Raw genomic sequence first — 18,362 nt, 5'->3', positions numbered from 1 at the left:
CTCTGCCCAGCCCCCAGTGGGGTGAGTACCATGGCCAAGCCTCAGTTTCCATCCATCACACAGGGTAGCCGCAGCTGCACCTCCAACTGTCCTGGCCCACAGGGACACCAACACCTGATGGTTCTTCAGCTTCCAGCCTCCCTCCCCCAGAACAGGTCGGTGCCCATCCAAGCACAGCCCCACCCAGCTCTGCAAGGCCCACCCAGGGAGGGGCACAGCCAAGTCCCACCTAGGGCCACCCTGCTGACCAGGATGGGGGGCCCTGTGCAGTAGCGCCTCGAGGGGCCCCGGCACCTCCCACAGCTCCCAGAGGATCTGGACGTTCCGGGCTGTAGAACAGGAGACCCCAGACTTCCAGGACCCACATCCCCACATGGGGTTGGTAGGGGCAGAGCAGGACATGTGTGTGGGGATGGCCCATCCTCTTCATTTCTCTGGAGGGTCTGGAAAAGGATGAGAGTGGAGGGCTAGGGGCCGGGAGGGGTGGGCAGCCACAGATCCACTCTGCTGCAGTCCTGGACAGCCTGTAGCTCAGCCTCCAGCCGGGACCTCCAGAGATTGGCCAGAAGGTGTCTGACAGGCAGGTGGCCGCTGTGGCACCTCTGCAAGGGTGGCTGGGGGCCTGTGGGTCCTGCAGGCCTCCCCACTGGAACACTCTGACTACTGTCACATCCTGACACAGCCCCCGGCCCCGTGCCCCCCCGCACAGGCCTCACTGTGAGCGCGGGGCCCGGAGAGGGATCCACACCCATACAGGGGGCACGCAGTTGTGGGGCTTGACAGATGTGGACGGCCAGCTCTCCCCACCGGCCACCTCCCCAGGTTTCCAAAGAAACAGCAGGCACCCTCCTCAGAGGCCCTGTGGGCCAGCTCTCCCAGAGCATGCAGGCCAGGCTCAGCGACAGGCCTCCCAGCTGCTGCCACACGACCACTCTAGATGCCACATGCTCCTGGGGTGGGGCCGGGGAGGACATCAGGCCCGAGGGGTTTCTGGGGGAGGCACATGCATGGCACGAACACACACATCGCACGCCACAAGCCCTGGTCCTCCCTCAGAGACCTGGGGGCTGCTTAGATGCTGACCCTTGTTTAGGGACAAATGGCTTTGTCATGGGCCACATAGGGGGAGTCAGGGCCTGACCCTGGGTCACGGAGAAGGGTTAGATCCCCAGCCCGGGACTGCCTCAGCAGGGGTGAGGTGGCGCCCCAGGGGTCCCGAGGCCCAGAGCCTGGATTCTAGCCTGGAGCCACCCACTGAGCTCATCTTGACAGGAGCAGGAGGCCTTAAGGGTGGTCACGCCTGTGGGCTCCTGAAATATGCAGGAGCTGAGGCCAGAGGGGGTCCTGGTGCCATCTGGGTAGGGGAGTATGGAGGAGGAGCCCGGAGGGAGAGGACAGCCTGGGACACAGGGGTCACTCAGACTCCTAGAGACTCAGGTGGGCTGGGCTCCTCCTGTGGCTGTCTCCGACTCAGAGCAGCCAGGCTGGGTCCGCCCCGGGACCCTGGCCCAGATCTGTGGTCCTCCTGCTTAGAAGGCCCTCCTGACCCAGCCTCCACTTCTAATGAGGTGGTCCCGTGGCCCCTCCCTCGTTACCCGTGTCCCCACCCCAAACCGTGTTGACTTGGGGTCTCTAACTGGTCACCATTAAATGGGCTGGAATACTGGGACCCAAGTGTTCTGTCCAGGTGCTGAGAAAGCACTTAATTCTTATGCCATTTTGTCGTTACAGAAAAAGACGAAAAGTTCCCAACCAAAATGCAGAACCAGCGGAAGTAACACTACCAGACTAACTCTACTAGAAACAGGGCGGCAAAACTCCGAACCATCGGCAAAGCAACCCGAAATGAGACTCCACCAACACAGGAGATGCCAGGGCCACGTCCGGAGTTCAAGGACAGACCGACAGCAGCAGCATGGATGCCGTGGGGCCTGGGAAGGAAGCGCAGGGAGGCCGCACAAGCTGGGTGAGCAGGGCCACCCCTACCTGATGCTGGACCAGAGACGCATCCCGCACAACACAGGGCGCCCATCAGAAGGCCGGGAAACAGGGAAGGAGGGAGGGACACAGATACCCACAAACAGCAACACCAATCCTCACGCTCCGGACACACAAACGCAGTAAGGCGCGAGGAGTCCCGCAGCGCAGACGCGGGGAAGCAGCAACGTCACAGCCATGTGCAGACGCCGGCAGGGCCTATGGGAACCCCCAAGAGTCCCCTAGAAACTGTCCGTGCTGATAAGAGAATCCAACAAAGTGCCCAGGTAGAGATGCCAGGTGGGAAGAAGCTTTCTTAAACAAACAGCAACAACAGCCAGAAAACACAGTGAAACGAGGCTTCCAGAGTGACAAAAACACAAGCCCGGGTGAATATCCACCACGGGCCCCTCGGCAGGGAACAGGCCCTCACGACCATCAGGAGCCTTAAAACTGCCACTCACAGACAGCAGGGCCAGTTCTGGGCACTTCTCTTTCTCTAGAGAATCAATCCCAGAAAGGCAGGAGATGGGGGCGTCTGGGGACAGACCTCCCGTAAGGACAGCTGGGGCAGCTGGGGCACGAGAGTCTAGTCGGGGAAAGAGTGGGTGGGGCCAGCCCGGGTCTGGGGTGGGTCTGGCTCCCTGCTGGAGGACTGTGCAGTGAGTCACAGGGACCCCTGGGAGACCCCGAGCGCGAAGGTGCGCAGCATGTGTGGACGCATAGGCACGCGGCGTAGCCACAGCAAGGATGGGAAGGCCTTGGAAACCTGAGCCAAGAAGTGACAGGGCCAAGCAGCCAGGCAGGAGGGGATGGGGAAGAGGGCTGGGGACCGTCCTACTGTAACAGCCTTAACCCCGAGGCCAGCAAACCACCAGGCAGGGGACCGCGAGGGGCAGAGCCACAGGCAGAGGACGCGGAACCCTTCCCAGAGCCAAAGCGGCCAGGTGCAGGCCCTGCCCCAGCCATAGCAGGGCCTGAGAAGCTGCTGGCCCCCAGACAGGGCCTGGACAGGTGACGGGCACCCACGTGGACCCAGGGGCCAGTGACTGCTTTCATGGCCCCTGCATCCACCTCCCCTGAGGGAGCAGCCCCCTGCCCACGGCTGTGGGACTCTGGGAGGAAGAGGAATCCACACAGCTTCCAGGCAGCCCCTCACTGTCACAGGGCGGCCCCGGCTCAGCTCCGCACCCCTGCCCCATGGCTGTGGGTAAAGCACTTCCTCTCGCTGGGCCTCAGTTTCCCCACCTGGAGACCAGGAAGCAGCCACAAGGAGTTCCCTGGGCCGAAGCCTGCCCTCTCCCTGGCTCTCCTCACTGAGCCCAAATGTCTGCGGTCTCAGCCCCCACCCCCAACTGTCTGAGAGTTGAGCCAGGCATAGACTCACAGCGCCCCCGGCACAAACTCAGCCCCCACTGGCACCACCAACAGTGTGGTCTCAGCAGTGCCCGGAGGTCCAAGTGACACTGTCAGGCCCCACATGCAGTGCTCAGCGGGCCGGGCCGGGCCCAGCCCCCACATGGCCAGGTCACACTTCCAGCCCCAAGCAGCCAAGAGCCAGCCCAGATTCTATGCCTGGGCCCTTGCTCCTGGAACCCTGGCCACTCTGTGAAGCCCACCAGGCCCATTAGGGGTTCGCAGACAGACCACCTGGCTCAGCCTCCAGGATGCAGGGCAGGGCAGGGCAGGAAGGTGTCTGGGCCAGTCCCTCATACCGTCACATTCCCCACCATGGGCTGTGTCCAAAAACCTGTACCCTCCCCTTGGCCAAGGCCCACTGGTTCCAGGCTCACACCCTAAGCCCACCAGGGTTCTGGGCCATCTTTAGCAGCGGTCACAGCTCACCCACGGACAACCCTGGGAGGCTGGGGGCCGCACACAATCAGTAGCCTGGGGTTTCTTAAGCACAACCGTCTGTGCAGGGCAGGTTCAGCAGCGTTTTGGGTGATGTCCTGTGGTTTATGCTGAGCAGAGAATGTGGAAGCACAGGCGTAAGAGGAGGCCGCTGGCCACCAAGCTGGGATGCTGGGTGCTTTCCTTCCGCCTTTATTCCTGGGACACATGTGGATCTTTTGAGTGGCCCGTGTGCCAGTCAGGGAACAGCTCAAGCTTCGGCACACACCTTCTTATGGAGCTTGATGTGCGAACCAGGTGAAAGTCACCAGGTGAAAGTGATTTGTTGTTTGAAAAATACAAATCAACAAAAAATCACAGACACCAAACCAGAATGGTGGTGTCCACCTGGAGCTGGTGGCCAATGTACTCCCGGGCACTCTGCCACCTCCCTGTGGCCCAGGCCCAGCCCAGAGCACCGTGGCCAGTGTCGCTGGGCTTGTGTGGCCAGCATGCGGGAATGGGCGGTGCAGCCCACTGGGCTAAGTGGGCCTCGCCTATCTCCCGGGAGATATAGGGACTGGCACAACCTGTTCTGTGGCCTGAGGCCAGATAAGGATGGCCTTTGCTATCTGGGAAGACAGAGTCTGGCTATCTGGGAAGACGGGGTCTGATGGCAGCCCTGGATACACCTCTCAGACCCCAGCCTTCTTGGGAGGACCCCAGCCAGAGAATAGCAGCACTGACCGGGCACGTACGGTCACAGCACTGCTTCAAGGGCTTCCTGTGTCCTCTGGTCAGTACAACTAGGGGACAGAGTCGTCACAGGAAACAAAAGGGACAGCAAGAGCCATATTCCCAAGCACCCAGAGTCCCCGGTCAGAGCAAGAGCAGGGGAGAGGCCAGCAGGGCTTCCTCAGGCCTCCTGTCCCCACAAACCACTGCCCCTGGTTTGAGAGTAGAAAATCAAGAAGGCTGGCTCAGGTCAGCCATACCGCCCCACCCACCCCAGCACACCCAGTCCAGCACGCCCCTCTGCAGGTCCTCAGCCTTGCCACAGGGCTCCCATCTCCATCCTCGGTTAATCATTAATGCTGTCTCCAGGGCTGCAGGCACACCCTGAGCCAGGCCAGACCCTGGCCCTCCTCAGCCCACAACCACCACCGCCAACATTTAGGGAGTGCCTGCTGTGTTCACAGCATATACAGACACAGGGACAGGACAAGGGGGGACTCCTCCTCCGCCACAGGAGCACATATAAATGTGCAGGTGGTGGGGGCCTGCCCCGGGCACAGAATGGCCTGTGTGTCCCACCCAGGGTACAGAAAGGGGGCGGGGGCTTTCCCAGGGCACAGAACGGGTGTAGGGACCTGCCTCGGGCACAGAACAACCTGTGTGTCCCATCCAGGGCACAGAAAAGGGGCAGGGACCTGCATGGGGCACAAAAGAGGTACAGAGACCTGCCCCAGGCACAGGGCAAGGGGGCCCTGTTGAAACAGGCAGGGAGGGTGGTCTGCCTGGGGGCAGAAGAGGTTTTGAGTCGGGGGCCTGTCCCAGGGGCCGGGGCTGGGAGTTGGTCCCAGCACATGTGGGGTCTGGGGGGAGGTAACAGGACTCCCGCAGGCAGGCTACGCCTCCCCGGCAAGTCTACACTTGTGTTTGGTTGTTTACATCACTGCAGTGTCCCGCGGGCAGGAGCCGGCCTCTGGGGTTACAAGGGCTTCCTCCAACTCCTGAGCGTCCCATCCTCCAGCATCCCAGAGGAGGAAGATCCCCCAAGACGTGGGTGGGGACAGAGAGACTGTGAGAGAAGGAGGCTGAGCTGAGGACAGGCTGCTCCTCCAGGAGTAAACGAGTTGATGCCTGTGAAGGGCAGCTCAGAACACTGCCTGGTGGAGAGAATGTTTACTTAAGCAGTCATTATTATTGATATGATTATGATTTATCTGAACTTTGGGGAAAAACCACTACACTTTGACAAAAAATATGGTCAACCAAGAGACACGTGTGGGACGATCATGAGGTTATGACTTGTGCAGAAGCCCCGTACTTTCCCAGGCAGGCTCCGAAGGGCAGAGGAAGGGACATGAAACCACCCCGGGGTGCCGTGGCTGTGTTAATGCCATGCAGCAGACTTGTCTCACTATGACCTGGGGGGCCGCTGGTCTAAGCTGAAGTCACCAAAACCCACTGAACCCACTGCCTGCAGGCGGCGGCACGTGACCCTGCTGGAGCAGGTGGACAGACAGTCAGAGCCACTGCGGGCAAAGCACATGGGCCTGGGATTGGCCCTGGGTCTCCTGGGCACTTTCTACACGCCGAGCTCTTCCCAGCACCAGACACCATAGGAGACACACAGGACAGTGTCTGCTCTCCTTCAGTTTACAAGTTTTTGTGGGAGACAAAAATGGAGAGCAAAGACATCCTAAAACAGCTTCACAGAGCGCGGATGACAGGAAGAAAGTGGGCAACACTGACATGGAAGGGGGGCACCACTTCAGAGTCCGAGGTGACATTTTTGCAGAGACACAAAGGCACCAAACATCAAGCAGGCAGAGAACGGCAGGGTACAAGGGCTGACCCGCTTGGAGCAGCAAGGAGGCCACGGTTAGGGACCCAGGAGGTGCGGGCGGGCAGCAACGGCTCTGGAAGGTGGGCATCGTCGCGGTCTCAGCTGCAGTGCAGGAGCCGAGCGAGCACAGGGCCTGGCTTGCAGTACGTGCTCAGTACACATGCAGTCCATGTCATTATCACCACTGAGAGGGCAGAAGGCAGACCCAGGGCCATCCCGTCCCAGCACAGAGCATGGCATGTGCCAGCCCTGGAGTCATCCAGTGTGCATGACAGAGGATGGCCAGGCTCTGTGGGCCTAGCACCACCCCTGCGTCCTGGGCCCACAGGAGCCCCAGCTCTGCCCGTGCACTCGGGACACAAAGCCCCCAGCTCTGCCCGTGCACTCGGGACACGAAGCCCCAGCTCTGCCCGTGCACTCGGGACACGAAGCCCCAGCTCTGCCCGTGCACTCGGAACATGAAGCCCCAGCTCTGCCCGTGCACTCAGGACACAAAGCCCCAGCTCTGCCCGTGCACTCGGAACATGAAGCGGCACCTGTTCTGGGGCCACTTCCTGGCCACCAGCCCTGACCCAAGGCTCTCTAGTTTGGAGAGTTTGGATGAGAACTTGAAGAGGACTTGCTGCCTCAGGGGCCTGCAGTAGCCATCTCCCCTTTTCCCAAAGCTCAGCTTCCGAGACAGGGGGATCTCAGGCCATGGGCTCCCAAGCCCCTGGAAAAGTGAGAGGGGTTGGAAATAGGGTGATTCTGGGAGTCAAAGTCCAGCAGATGAGGGTCCCCCAAACTAAATGCCACAGGAGACACACCTCGCTGAGGGGGTTTCTGTCCTGGTGGAGGGCACCTGGCTAGCCATTCCTGCCCACGCCAGTCCTGGGGAGACAGTGCCCGCCCCAGCTCTGGGACAGCATTTAGTTTCCTTCGCTGCTCAACTGGGTTCACGCAAGAGGGGCAGTATTTGCTCAGCAAATATTGTCCATCAGCCAGACAAGCAATATTTTTTGCCAACGTATTAACCATGCAGCAAGCAACGGTCACCAAGAGGGGTCTTGGGATTAACCCTCCTTCTCCCCTTCTCAGCAGCGCCCTCGAAGGGAGGGGGGAACGAGATGGCCCGCGGAGTATCCATTTTATCACCACCTCCCTAAGATCCAGCACTGCTCCCTGGCACGTCCTGAACCAAGCAGAGCCATACGCTGGCAACAGAAACACAACTGATAAAAGGCCGACGGTGCCGTCAGACAGCCCTCGATTTCTAAGCGTAGATTTCTTTGCCTCTGAAACTCAAAACGTCCCTAAACCCACCCAACGCTGCTGGGTCTTCCAGATGCGACGGTCTGGGAGAGCGGTCAGCACCCAGGGTCCCTGGAACGGGGACCGAGTGGCCGGGGCTTCCCTCAGGGGTGCCCACGGCGCGGGCGGTCGCAAGTCCAGGGGTCCCGGGACCGCCCAACGCGTCAACTCCAGGCCCCGTTCTCGCCCCGACGCGGGCGAAGCCGCGCCCGTCCACCTACCTCTAGGGCCTCCAGGGTGCTGAAGCTGGCGATGGCGAAGCCGTCGATGACCTCCTCCTCCTGGGAGCTGGACTCGCGGCGGCGGCGGCGCGGGGGACGCGCTGCGCGGGGCGCGGGGCGGCGCCTCGTGGGGGGCGCGCCGGGAGCCGCGTCTCCACTTGCGGGGCTGGACTCGGGCTCGTCGCCACCGACGACGGGCTCCTGGGCGCGGGCGTCGCGGGAGCGCCTGCACCGGCGCGCACGGTCCCGCTGAGCGCGCGAGCGCCCAGGCTCGGGCGGACCTTGGCCTCCATGGCGGCGCGTGCGCCCGTCGGCCAGTGACCCTTGACGCCCCGCGGCCTGGCTCCGCGGCAGGCGGGCCCTCCCTCGGCTACGCGGCGGCCGCCGGACTGAGTGTGCGCCGCGCCGGGCTCAGGGCCTGGGCGGCGGGCGGGCGGGCGGGCCGGGCCGGGCATGCCGGGCGCGGGGGCGCTCAGCCAGGGCCCGGCGTGGCCTGGATCGCCCCGCCGCGGGCGGTTGGGCCGCATCGGCGGGCGGGCCCGGCGTTGCAGCGGCCGCTCGGCCGCCCCCGGGCCGCGCCCATGCGCCGCGGCGCGGCTGATCGAGCCCGACGCGGGCGGGCCGGGGCGGCGGCGCGGGCAGCGGGCGGCAGGCCGGCAGGCGGCTGGGTTCCTGGCCACCGGGCCCGTGAGGCGCCCGGCGGCGGGCCGCCCCCGAACAGATAACACACTGACGTACGCACTTCCGCCGGCTGCGCTCGCCAGAGGAAGTGAGGGCCGCCGGCGGGCGCCGCGTGCCCCGCCCCGACCACTGCCACGAACCACGGCCCGCTCAGCACAGCGCTTCGCCCCTTCCACGCTGCAGCGCGGGCCTGGCCCCGCTCCACGAGGCTCGCCTCCGCCCCTTCACAGAGGCCCCGCCCCTTCCCGACCCGCAGGCTCCGCCCCCTCCGAACCCCGCTCACGCAAGCGCCCGCGGCCCCGCCCCGTCCGGCGCGCTAGGTCATCAGGCCGCGCGCCCCCGCCCCGCCTGCAGGTGCCCGCCCTTCGGCCTCGCCCCCTAGCCGCGTCCCGCCCCTGCGCCCCGACTCCTCCTGCAGCCCGCGGTGGTCGGCGCCGCTCCTTCAGGGGAGGGCGCTGGGCGCCCGCGGCCCCTCCAGCCCCTCCGTGGGCACCTGCGGGCGGTACTCTCCAAGCGGGAGGCGGGGGCAGCGCCACCCTCCTCTGCCGGGCGGGGGTCCTCGGCCGCGGGCGAGGGGCTTCTGGTCCTGCGGAACCGAAGTCCTGCCCTCGGCTAGCGTGGAAGGGACGGGGAAAGGCCGGGGAGGACCGGGGGGGAGGGTCCTCGGCCAGGCAGTGTCCCCTCCCCGCGTCCCCGCGGACCCGCCCGGGCTTCCTAGGATGCGGGAGGGGTCTGCCCGCGTCCCCGCCCCGCGCCACGTGCCCCCAAGTCCCACAAGAAAGCGACTCCCGCCACCGAGACCCCGGGAACGCGCCCAGCGGGGCGGGGGCTGCTGCCTGGCACGGAGCTCAGTGCGGAGGGCGACGCGGGCAGGAAGCGCACGGGGGCGGCTGCGGTTGCGAGGCAGGCGCGGGGCGAACTTCCTCCTCCACCCCCAGGACAGGCCGAGCTCGGAGGGGCCTGCCCGGTGGGGTTTCGGGGCCCCTTGCGCGTGGGCACTGGAGTCATTGATTCAGCGCGTATTCGCCAGATGCCTCCTGTGTCCAGGCGCTGTTGGTGACCCCGCAGCGGCTGAGACAGATGATCCCCTTAGAAGTGGGAGAGAGACCCTGAACACAGGGCCAAATAGAATATCAGCCAAGGATAATCTTAAGAAAATCGTACTGGGAGGTGTCACAGAGAGTGGGCATTGGTTGCTCCAGAGGGCCTCCCCGAGGAGTGGCGACTTCGCGCCCTACACAGTCATGGGGACCCTGCTTCAGGTCGGGGCTACAGCCCTGCACAGGCCCTCGGAGGAGAATGGTGGTTTGCTGGAGGGCAGAAGGGAGGGTGCCCTCAGTTGCCCTTAGTGGGGAAGGGTCCCTGCCCACTCTGCGGGGTCCACATTACCATGCCTCTGGGAGAGCCGACTGGCGGCCTCTTGTGCAGGGCAGGAAGGGTGTGGTGCGGGCATCACGGGCTGTTTGCTGGGCTGAGGCAGTCGGGAAAGTAGGTCACTGGTGTGGGGGGACTTCCTGTCCACCCAGGCCGCTCTCTGGTTCCCCGTCAAAGCCTCCCCAGGGTGGGGGCAGGGTCCCCCTCCCCCCTTCCCATTCCGGGTTTTGTTAAACCGTGGTTTCACCCTCCAGCATCCTCCCTTTTGATTTTTAAAAGCGTCATTAGGAAGACAGAAACGGACCAGGAGCAGTTTCTCCATGCACGCCTGCTCCCGAATTCCCCTCCCTGGACAGAAGGCCAGGAAATGTGGGCGAGGGTCACCCAGATGGCATTTGAGGCTCTTGTTTAGATACAGACCCCTTCCCGAGCCGCCTGGGAGTCCTCACCTGCTCCCGAGGCTCCCAGAGGCCACCCCACCCCAGGCTGGGCCCAGAGGTCAGTCAGACCTCAGGGGGCATCCTGTGGGCACCCCATTCCCCCAGAACAATTGCTTGGGAAGGTCTGAGGTTCTGGTTTTGAAGTTTTTTTTTTTTTTTTTGAGACAGGTTCTCACTGTGTCACCCAGACTAGAGTCAGTGGCGTGATCTCTGCTCACTGCAACCTCCACCTCCCGGGTTCAAGCCATTCTCATGTCTCAGCCTCCCGAGTACCTGGGACTACAGGCCTGTGCCACCACATCTGACTAATTTTTTTTTTGTATTTTTAGTAGAGATGGGTTTCACCATGTTGGCCAGGCTGGTCTCGAACTCCTGACCTCAGGTGATCTGCCCGCCTCAGCTTCCCAAAGTGCTGGGATTACAGGCATGAACCACCACGCCCAGTCAGAAGTTTCTGATTATAGAAATACACTGTTTATCTGGTCTCTGAAGATGTTCAGATGCGTGACCCCAGTGAAGGGCAGGGGCTCTGTGGACCTCCTCAGGGGCTTCCTTTTTGGACTCCCCTGGGTTTCCCTGGCTGTCCTGGGGGAGGCGTCCCCAGGTGCCTTCTCTCCTTTGATCATTTCCAGGTGTCCAGATGGCCAACCAGGGACCAGCCGCCGTCTCTGGAGTTCTGGGCTCAGGTGCTCCCTAGAGAGGGCTTGCTCTGGGAACCTTCTCTTCCAGGAGAGCAGCTGGGCTACGTGCTGGATGGGAAGCCCTTGGGAGGGAGGCCGGGCTGGGGGTGGTTTCCGACAGATGCATATTTGCCTGCCTGTGGACCCGGCTGTGTGTCTCCAGGAGCACGCATCGCGGTGACCAGACATCCCACCCAGGACTCCGAACCTCCCCGGGGCTTGCCAGGGCCCTGGGCAGAGCTTGCACCACGAGCACCCCCCCACCACCACCACTCCCACTGACACTGGTGTGGTGCAGGGCGGACCTCTCGTGCTTGTTTGGTTTCAGTTTGTGTGCTCACACATCTGCCCTCTCTTGCCCAAGGCAGGATGGGGTGCTTTGGAAGGTAGAAACTGCGGCAGTTAGGAGACCCCTAGACCGGCAGCCTGCAGAGCTCGGAAGTGGAGGGAAACAGCTGGGTTGTTCTGATGGTGGCCACCAGCCACAGGTGGCTCAAGCCTTTGTAACGTGGCAAGTGCAACTGAAGAAGTGGATTATAAATTTTATTTATAGACTTTAAAATATAATAGCCCGTGGGGCTGATGGCTACCATGCTGGATGGGAAGTTCTAGAGCCGGCTCGCCTCGGCCCCAGCCTCAGCTCTGCCATCCACTCAGAATACTTTGGGCAAATGATTTAACGTCTCTGTGCTTCCGTTGTCCCGTCTATAAAGTGGGGGTGGTGTGGTGATGAGGCGTCCCGCTGTCGGGGGTCTGAAAGCCCCTGGGTGTGTGTGAATCGATGTGTGAGTCAATAGCGGCCTCAGATCCGTGACGGGAGGGGGGTGTGAGCACACACGTCTGAGCCCACCCCAGGATTCCCCACCCCTCAAGTCTGAGGTTCTCTGGGGCTGCTGGTCTGGGACCACACTTTGGGAAATATGGGTTTAAATGTGCCACAGTCAGGGCCCTGGGCACAGTCAGGGCCATAGGTGAGTGCCCGGCATGTCCCTACCGCACTGTCACCCATCAAGCCCTCGAGCCCGCTCCTCACCCTCTCTTCCCCAGCCCTTGCCAGCAAAGCCCCTTCTCTTTCCGCTCTGCTGGAGGCCCACAGATCCTGCCCATGACTCCTTCCCGGCCTCTGGGGCTCAGCTCTCTGGCCCCACCACCAGCCCAGGTCCCTTTCCTGCTCACATCACACCCCTTAGCACTCATCCTTCTAGTCACCCAGGAAGGGGGTCCATCCTCCACGCACAGCGACTCGCAGGCAGGGGTTCTGCAGAGCATAACTGCATCTCCCACCCCAGCCTGCCAGGAAGCACAGGCTCACTGTAGTACATCCTCCTGCAGCCCAGACCCTCACATGGCCATGGCCACTGCCCCCAGCCCAGGCCGTCACATGGCCACAGCCGCCAGCCCAGACCCTCACCCAGCCACAGCCCTGGCCCCCAACCCAGACCTTCACCCAGCCATGGCCTTGGCCCCCCCAGCCCAGACCCTCACCCAGCCACAGCCCTGGCCCCCAACCCAGACCTTCACCCAGCCATGGCCTTGGCCCCCCAGCCCAGACCCTCACCCAGCCATAGCCCTGGCCCCCAGCCCAGACCCTCACACGGCCACAGCTATGGCCCCCAGCCCAGATCCTTACATGGCCACAGCTACGGCCCCAGCCCAGACCCTCACATGGCGACGGCCACTGCCCCAGCCCAGATCCTCACATGGCCACGGCCACTGCCCCAGCCCAGGCCCTCACATGGCCACGGCCACTGCCCCCAGCCCAGGCCCTCACATGGCCACAGCTACGGCCCCCAGCCCAGACCCTCACATGGCCACAGCCGCCAGCCCAGACCCTCACCCAGCCATAGCCCCGGCCCCCAGCCCAGACCCTCACACGGCCACAACTACGGCCCCCAGTCCAGACCCTTACATGGCCACAGCTACGGCCCCCAGCCCAGACCCTCACATGGCCACGGCCCTCCCAGCCCAGACCCTCACACAGCCACAGCCCCGGCCCTCAGCCCCCACCTTCACCCAGCCACAGCCCCCAGCCCAGACCCTCACCCATCCACGGCCCCTGCTCCCTGGCACAGCATCCTCTGGCAGAGCCCTGAGTGCTGCTGTGAGCATCTGTGGCTCCGGTATGGCGCGTCAGCTCCTCCGTCTTAGCCACTGGCTTTTGCTTTAGAGATTTCTTCACTGCCGTCTGTAATGCTGTGTGCAAAGTTAAGTGACATGAAATTGTATTCAAAATTCAATTTGCTCCAACAGATCCAAATTAGGCCCTATAAATCAGCTAAGCCATTTGTCCTTTGGGTTTCAAACTTGCTTGTGGGATGACAGCCAGAAAGTATGTTCCATTTCTTGCAGCCCCCAGCCCCACCTTTGAGCCAGCTGTCGGCTCCAGCCCTCCGCATCCACCCCTCTTCCTTCCCATAATGGCACCTCAGTGGATTTTAGATGCATAGTCTGCTCTCGTGGGTGCCGTCTGGTGACACAGCAGGTCCCAAGGCCCCATGCTCCCCTAGAAAAGGAACAAAGGAACGTCAGTCAGCTCTCACTTCGACAACGCTGTGTAACAGCCCCTGGGCTCTCAGTGACGATGCCTTGCTCACGGGGCTGCAGGGTGACAAGAGGGGCTTTGCTGCTTCGTTCGGACTTTTGTCAGGCCCCGCTGTAATCCACAGGCCTCTTTCTGTGGGATGCAGGCGTTTATTCTCCCTCAATGGCTCAGGAGGCTGAGCAGAGCCACAGAAGCCTAGGAGAAGCCCATGCTTGAAGCCTCATGTTGTGTCTGTCCAGGAAGTTTCAAGGCTAGGACCAGCCTCCACGGGGCAGAGAAATCATGCCTTCTGCTCTTATGGGGTGTGGTGGCCCAGTTTGTCATGCAGGCGACCCAGGTGACACCAGTCAGGTGGCCTCTTCCTGGAATTGCAGTTAGAATGTGCCTTGAGCCACATGTCAAGGCAATTGAGAATTTGGGGTCCCCAGCGTGCCCCCTTGCAGTCATCCTGCTCCTGAAGATATGCTATTGCCTGGTTCTGAGCCTGCTGCAGCTCCGTGGGCCGCCCCCTCCCTGTTCACCCAGTGGACAGGCGTCTTCTCTCCGCAGAGGCTTGAGACCTGCCGTCCCTTCCCCTGGGCCCTCTCTGTCCCCCAAGCTCTAACCCAATGCCACTCCTTCCTGAGGCCGATGGTGGCTTTGTGCCAGGTGGGCCCTGCTGAGCAGCAAACAATTTCCTAGAATTTTCCTTGCCAGACGGCTCTGGGTTAGGGCTGACCACAGAAAACCAGCAGGCATTTGGAAGGCAGGAGTGGAATACAGAGGGCAGAGGGAGTCACACAGAGTGGCCCGTTACACTCTTGCCATCGTGCGACTGCTGCAGACCCCTGTTCTCTGCACCCCAGGGGGTTCGGGCCACTCCAGGCCTGCAGCACCGTGGACTCCAGCCACCGCCTGCCACTGCCCCTCCCAGTCTGGGTCAGGAGCGCTGGAGTCTCCCTGAGGAGGTCAGTTCCGCAGGACATGGCATCACCGTCACCGTGATGTCCATGAGCTCCCGTGCGCCTGGCTCTCCCCATTACCACACTCACTTTTCTCTCCCGGCGGCCACTCCCTGGCTCTCCTTGGAGAGTGTTTCAGCCGGCCACGCTCTGTGTGCAGTGTGAGAGTGCACAAGTTTGCACAGGTGCTCACACCAGAAAGGGATGTTGCGGGTCGGGAGGAGGGTCCCTGTGCCGGGCCCCGGCCCCCAAGTCTGCCCCTTGCAGTGGGGTGCCCAGCCCGGTGTGAGATCAGGTGTGGGAAGGAGGAGAGGCCAGAGACAAGCAGCCGGGATGAGCCTGGGCTGTTTCCCTTGAAGATGGCAGAAATGCAAACCCAAAGTAGCCCATACCACGTGGGGTTCCAGACACGCCCTGGCTTCAGGCAGGGCTGGATTTAGGCAGCAACCCATACCCCATGGGGTTCCAGACACGCCCCTGGCTTCAGGCAGGGCTGGATTCAGGGACAGGGTTCCAGTGGCCTCAGCTTTAAGTGGGGAGTTAAGGGGTTCAATGTCAACAGGAAAAATAGAATTTTATGAAGCTCTGAACAAAATCCTGAGTCCTCTCTGAATGGGCTCATCTCAGGCCACCGAGCCCCCATGGCTGGGGGGTGTGAAGCTGTGACTGAGAGGCCTCGGTCTACCCAGACCACAGACTGAGGAGGCAGAGGGAGGCCCTAAAACTAGATGGGAACGGACACTGTACGGGGCCAGGTCCCCACCTGAGGCCCACCTGCCTCACTGGGCTAGCACTGGGGCTCGAGCCCGCACCCCACCTACCCACCTCCCCGCAGGTGTCCCAGCCGCCCCACACAGCTCTCCGGGGCCGGGGCAGCTCTCTGGACACCTTTCTGCTGCTTGTGCCACACTGTTGGTTTTTGGGCCCGCGCTGTTCCCACCTCCTACGCCCAGCAGGTCCTGGTTATGTCCCAGTTATGTCCTGGTTATGTCCCAGTTATGTCCGGGTTATGTCCTGGTTAGGTCCAGATTACATCCGGGTTATGTCCCGGTTAGGGCCTGGTTAGGTCCCGGTTATGTCTGGGCACATCTGTCAGTCATTGCTGCGTCCCAGCAAAGGCAAATCTCAGTGTCCGCAGCCGTGATGGCTCATATCCCTCCCAGCTCTGTGGGTCAGCTGCAGGGCTCCCGTCCACCCCCGTCATGCCCGGCTGGAGCCTGGGTGACTGTGTTTCCCCATGTGAGACCAGGGGATGGGTGAGCCAGGCCTGTGAGATGTAAGGCGATGTCTGCAAGGGCATCTGGGGAAGATGCCATGTGTGATGAAGAGAGAAGGACACGCAAAGATGTCATCCGTTTGTCATCCCGCCCACTCGCCCCACTCCTGGCTTTGAGCATGTGCTCCCTGGAGCTGTGGCAGCCTTTTCGCACTCATGAGGCGGTGAGCTCCAGGAGGAAGAGCCAGCGTGCTGAGACAGTGGGGCAGAAAGACAGAGACAACAGAATGGGGAGTGGGTGGCCTGGATCAGCTGCCTCCAGACATTTCATCTGGGAAGTGGCTGTCTGTACAGTTTGAGCTGCTCTTCATTGGATGTTCTGTCTGCATTTGGCCTCTGGCTGCAATCTGACAGCATCAGTTTGGGGAAACAAAAACATGTCTGTATTCAGGCAGAGAGGCATTTAACATGGGGATGGGCACACAAATGTCGGAAGAGCTGTGCAGCCATCCCGGACTCAAGGGGGCTGGGAAGCTCTCGGGGCCAACAGGACCAGACAGCAGGGGCCTGGGACACTGGGTCAGGCTCATAAACGTCAGAAGGGCTGTGCAGCCATCCCGGGCACTAGGGGGCTGGGACACTCTCGGGGCCAACGGGACTGGATGGGAAGCTCCTGGTGACCTGTAGAGTGTGATTTTTGGCTGCCTCTGTGCAGGTGTTTCCAGAGGAGACTGCAGTGTGTGTCCCAGTGGCAGAGGTGAAGATGACCTGCCCTCAGTGTGGGTGGCACCTTCGGTGGGCCGGGGGCCAGAGAGAAAAGAAACAGAAAAGGGGAATGCATCTCTCCCCAAGGCAGCCAGCCGGGATGCATGCTTCCTCTCCTGCCCTCGGGCCGGAAGTCCAGGCGCCCCAGCCTTTGGGCTTCCTCTCCTGTCCTCGGGCCAGAACTCCAGGTGCCCCAGCCTTTGGGCTCCATCTCCTTCCATCCAACCACAACTCCAGGCACCCCAGCCTTTGGGCTTCCTCTCCTGCCCTCCGACCAGAACTCCAGGTGCCCCAGCCTTTGGACTCCAGGACTTGCACTGGCAGCTCCCGGGTCTCAGGCCTGTGGCCTGGGGCTGAGTCGTACCCTCAGCTCTCTGGGTTCTGATGCTGTCTGACTTGGGCTGAGCCACGCTCCCAGCATCAGCGTTGCCTTCAGTCGGCCTGTTGTGGGACTTCCCAACCTCCATCTTCCGGTTCGCCAGCAGACCCCTCGCACGTCTCTCTCTGTGTCCTGCTGGCTCTGTCTCTCTGGAGATCCCTGACTAACGCAGATGCGCTGCAGGTAAAGGAAGTGAGGAGGCTGTGTTACGGGTTACTTTGTGTCCTCAGTATCACTCATTGAAGTCCCAACCCTCAGGACCCCAGAATGTAACCCTGTTGGGAAATTGGGTATTTGCAGATATAATTGCAAATCTTAAAATGAAGTTCCTAGATTTGGCTGGGCTCTACATCCAAACATGGGTCCCCTTGTGAAAACAGACACAGGCCTAGAGGAGACAGCATGTGGGGATGGAAGCAGAGGCTGCAGCAACACATCCACACAGCCGGGAAGGCCAAAACCACCAGGAACGGGAGAAGACACAGGTCCTCCCCTGGAGCCTCCCCAGGCGGCGTGGCTCTGCTAACACTGATTCTGGCATTGGGTCTCTGTGCTTTAAGCCGTACTTTTCTTCCTTTTTTTTTTTTTGAGACGGAGTCTTACTCTGTCACTCAGGCTGGAGTGCAGTGGTGTGATCTTGGCTCACTGCAACCTCCACCTCCCAGGTTCAAACAATTCTCCTGGCTCAGCCTCCCAAGTAGCTGGAATTACAGGCGCCTGCCACCAAGCCCGGCTAATTTTTGTATTTTTAGTAGAGACGGGGTTTCACCGTGTTGGTCAGGCTGGTCTCGAACTCCTGATCTCAAGTGATCTGCCTGCCTCAGCCTCCGAAAGTGTTAGAATTACAGGCGTGAACCACTGCACCCAGCCTTCTGCTGTACTTTGTTATGGAGCCTGGAAAACGACCATGGGGCACTCCCAAGAAGGGGAGCTTCTACCCCACGCAGATGAGAGCCCAGCAGGACAGCCTCAGGGAGGCCCACAGTGCGCAGGGGCCAGGGCTGCTGATGGGAGGGGCCGCTGGGTCCCTGGGGGTGCAACCTCACTGGCATGGAGGCCAGAACGGCTTCCCTTCCACTTGGCAGGGCTGCCTGGAACCCCAGCTGCAGGGGAGCCTGGGGCACACAGGGTGTGGACAGCCAGCCTGGACATGCACCATGCCCCAGGGCCAGGGTGGCAGGGCCACCAGGACGAAATGACAGGGGCCTGGGGCCTTGTGGACAGTCTGGAAGTTTCTCTTTCCTGAATGCATAATCAGCCCTTCAAAGATCCCACAAACCCAAACCTCACCCACAGAAGCTGACCAGCGTGTTGGAGGCAGCAGCTCCGGTGAGGCTGGCCCCTGAAGCCAGTGTCTTTTGTGGAGGACACAGGGGACACTCCCAGCTGAGGGCTGGGAGTTTCATTCGAAACCCCCGAGGGGAGCAGCAGCCCCAGAGCCCTGTCTGTTA

At 61.8% G+C, this 18,362-nt stretch overlaps 1 protein-coding gene across 1 annotated transcript in view; it reads right to left on the bottom strand.

Moving 5' to 3' along the window:
- The window catches only part of FBRSL1 (fibrosin like 1), a 90,567-nt gene extending 82,381 nt beyond the window's left edge, over nucleotides 1–8,186 (bottom strand). The window contains 2 exon segments of the mRNA XM_017895628.1: nucleotides 7,894–8,160; nucleotides 8,163–8,186. Coding sequence (XP_017751117.1) covers nucleotides 7,894–8,160; nucleotides 8,163–8,186 — 291 coding nt within the window.
- Between the last annotated feature and the right edge of the window lie 10,176 nt (nucleotides 8,187–18,362).

Source organism: Rhinopithecus bieti, unplaced genomic scaffold, assembly GCF_001698545.2.
Source record: "Rhinopithecus bieti isolate Rb0 unplaced genomic scaffold, ASM169854v2 scaffold_27038, whole genome shotgun sequence".
Lineage (NCBI taxonomy): Eukaryota > Metazoa > Chordata > Mammalia > Primates > Cercopithecidae > Rhinopithecus > Rhinopithecus bieti.
The sequence above is the reverse complement of the archived record's forward strand: the minus strand, read 5'-3'. Positions and strand labels throughout refer to the sequence as shown.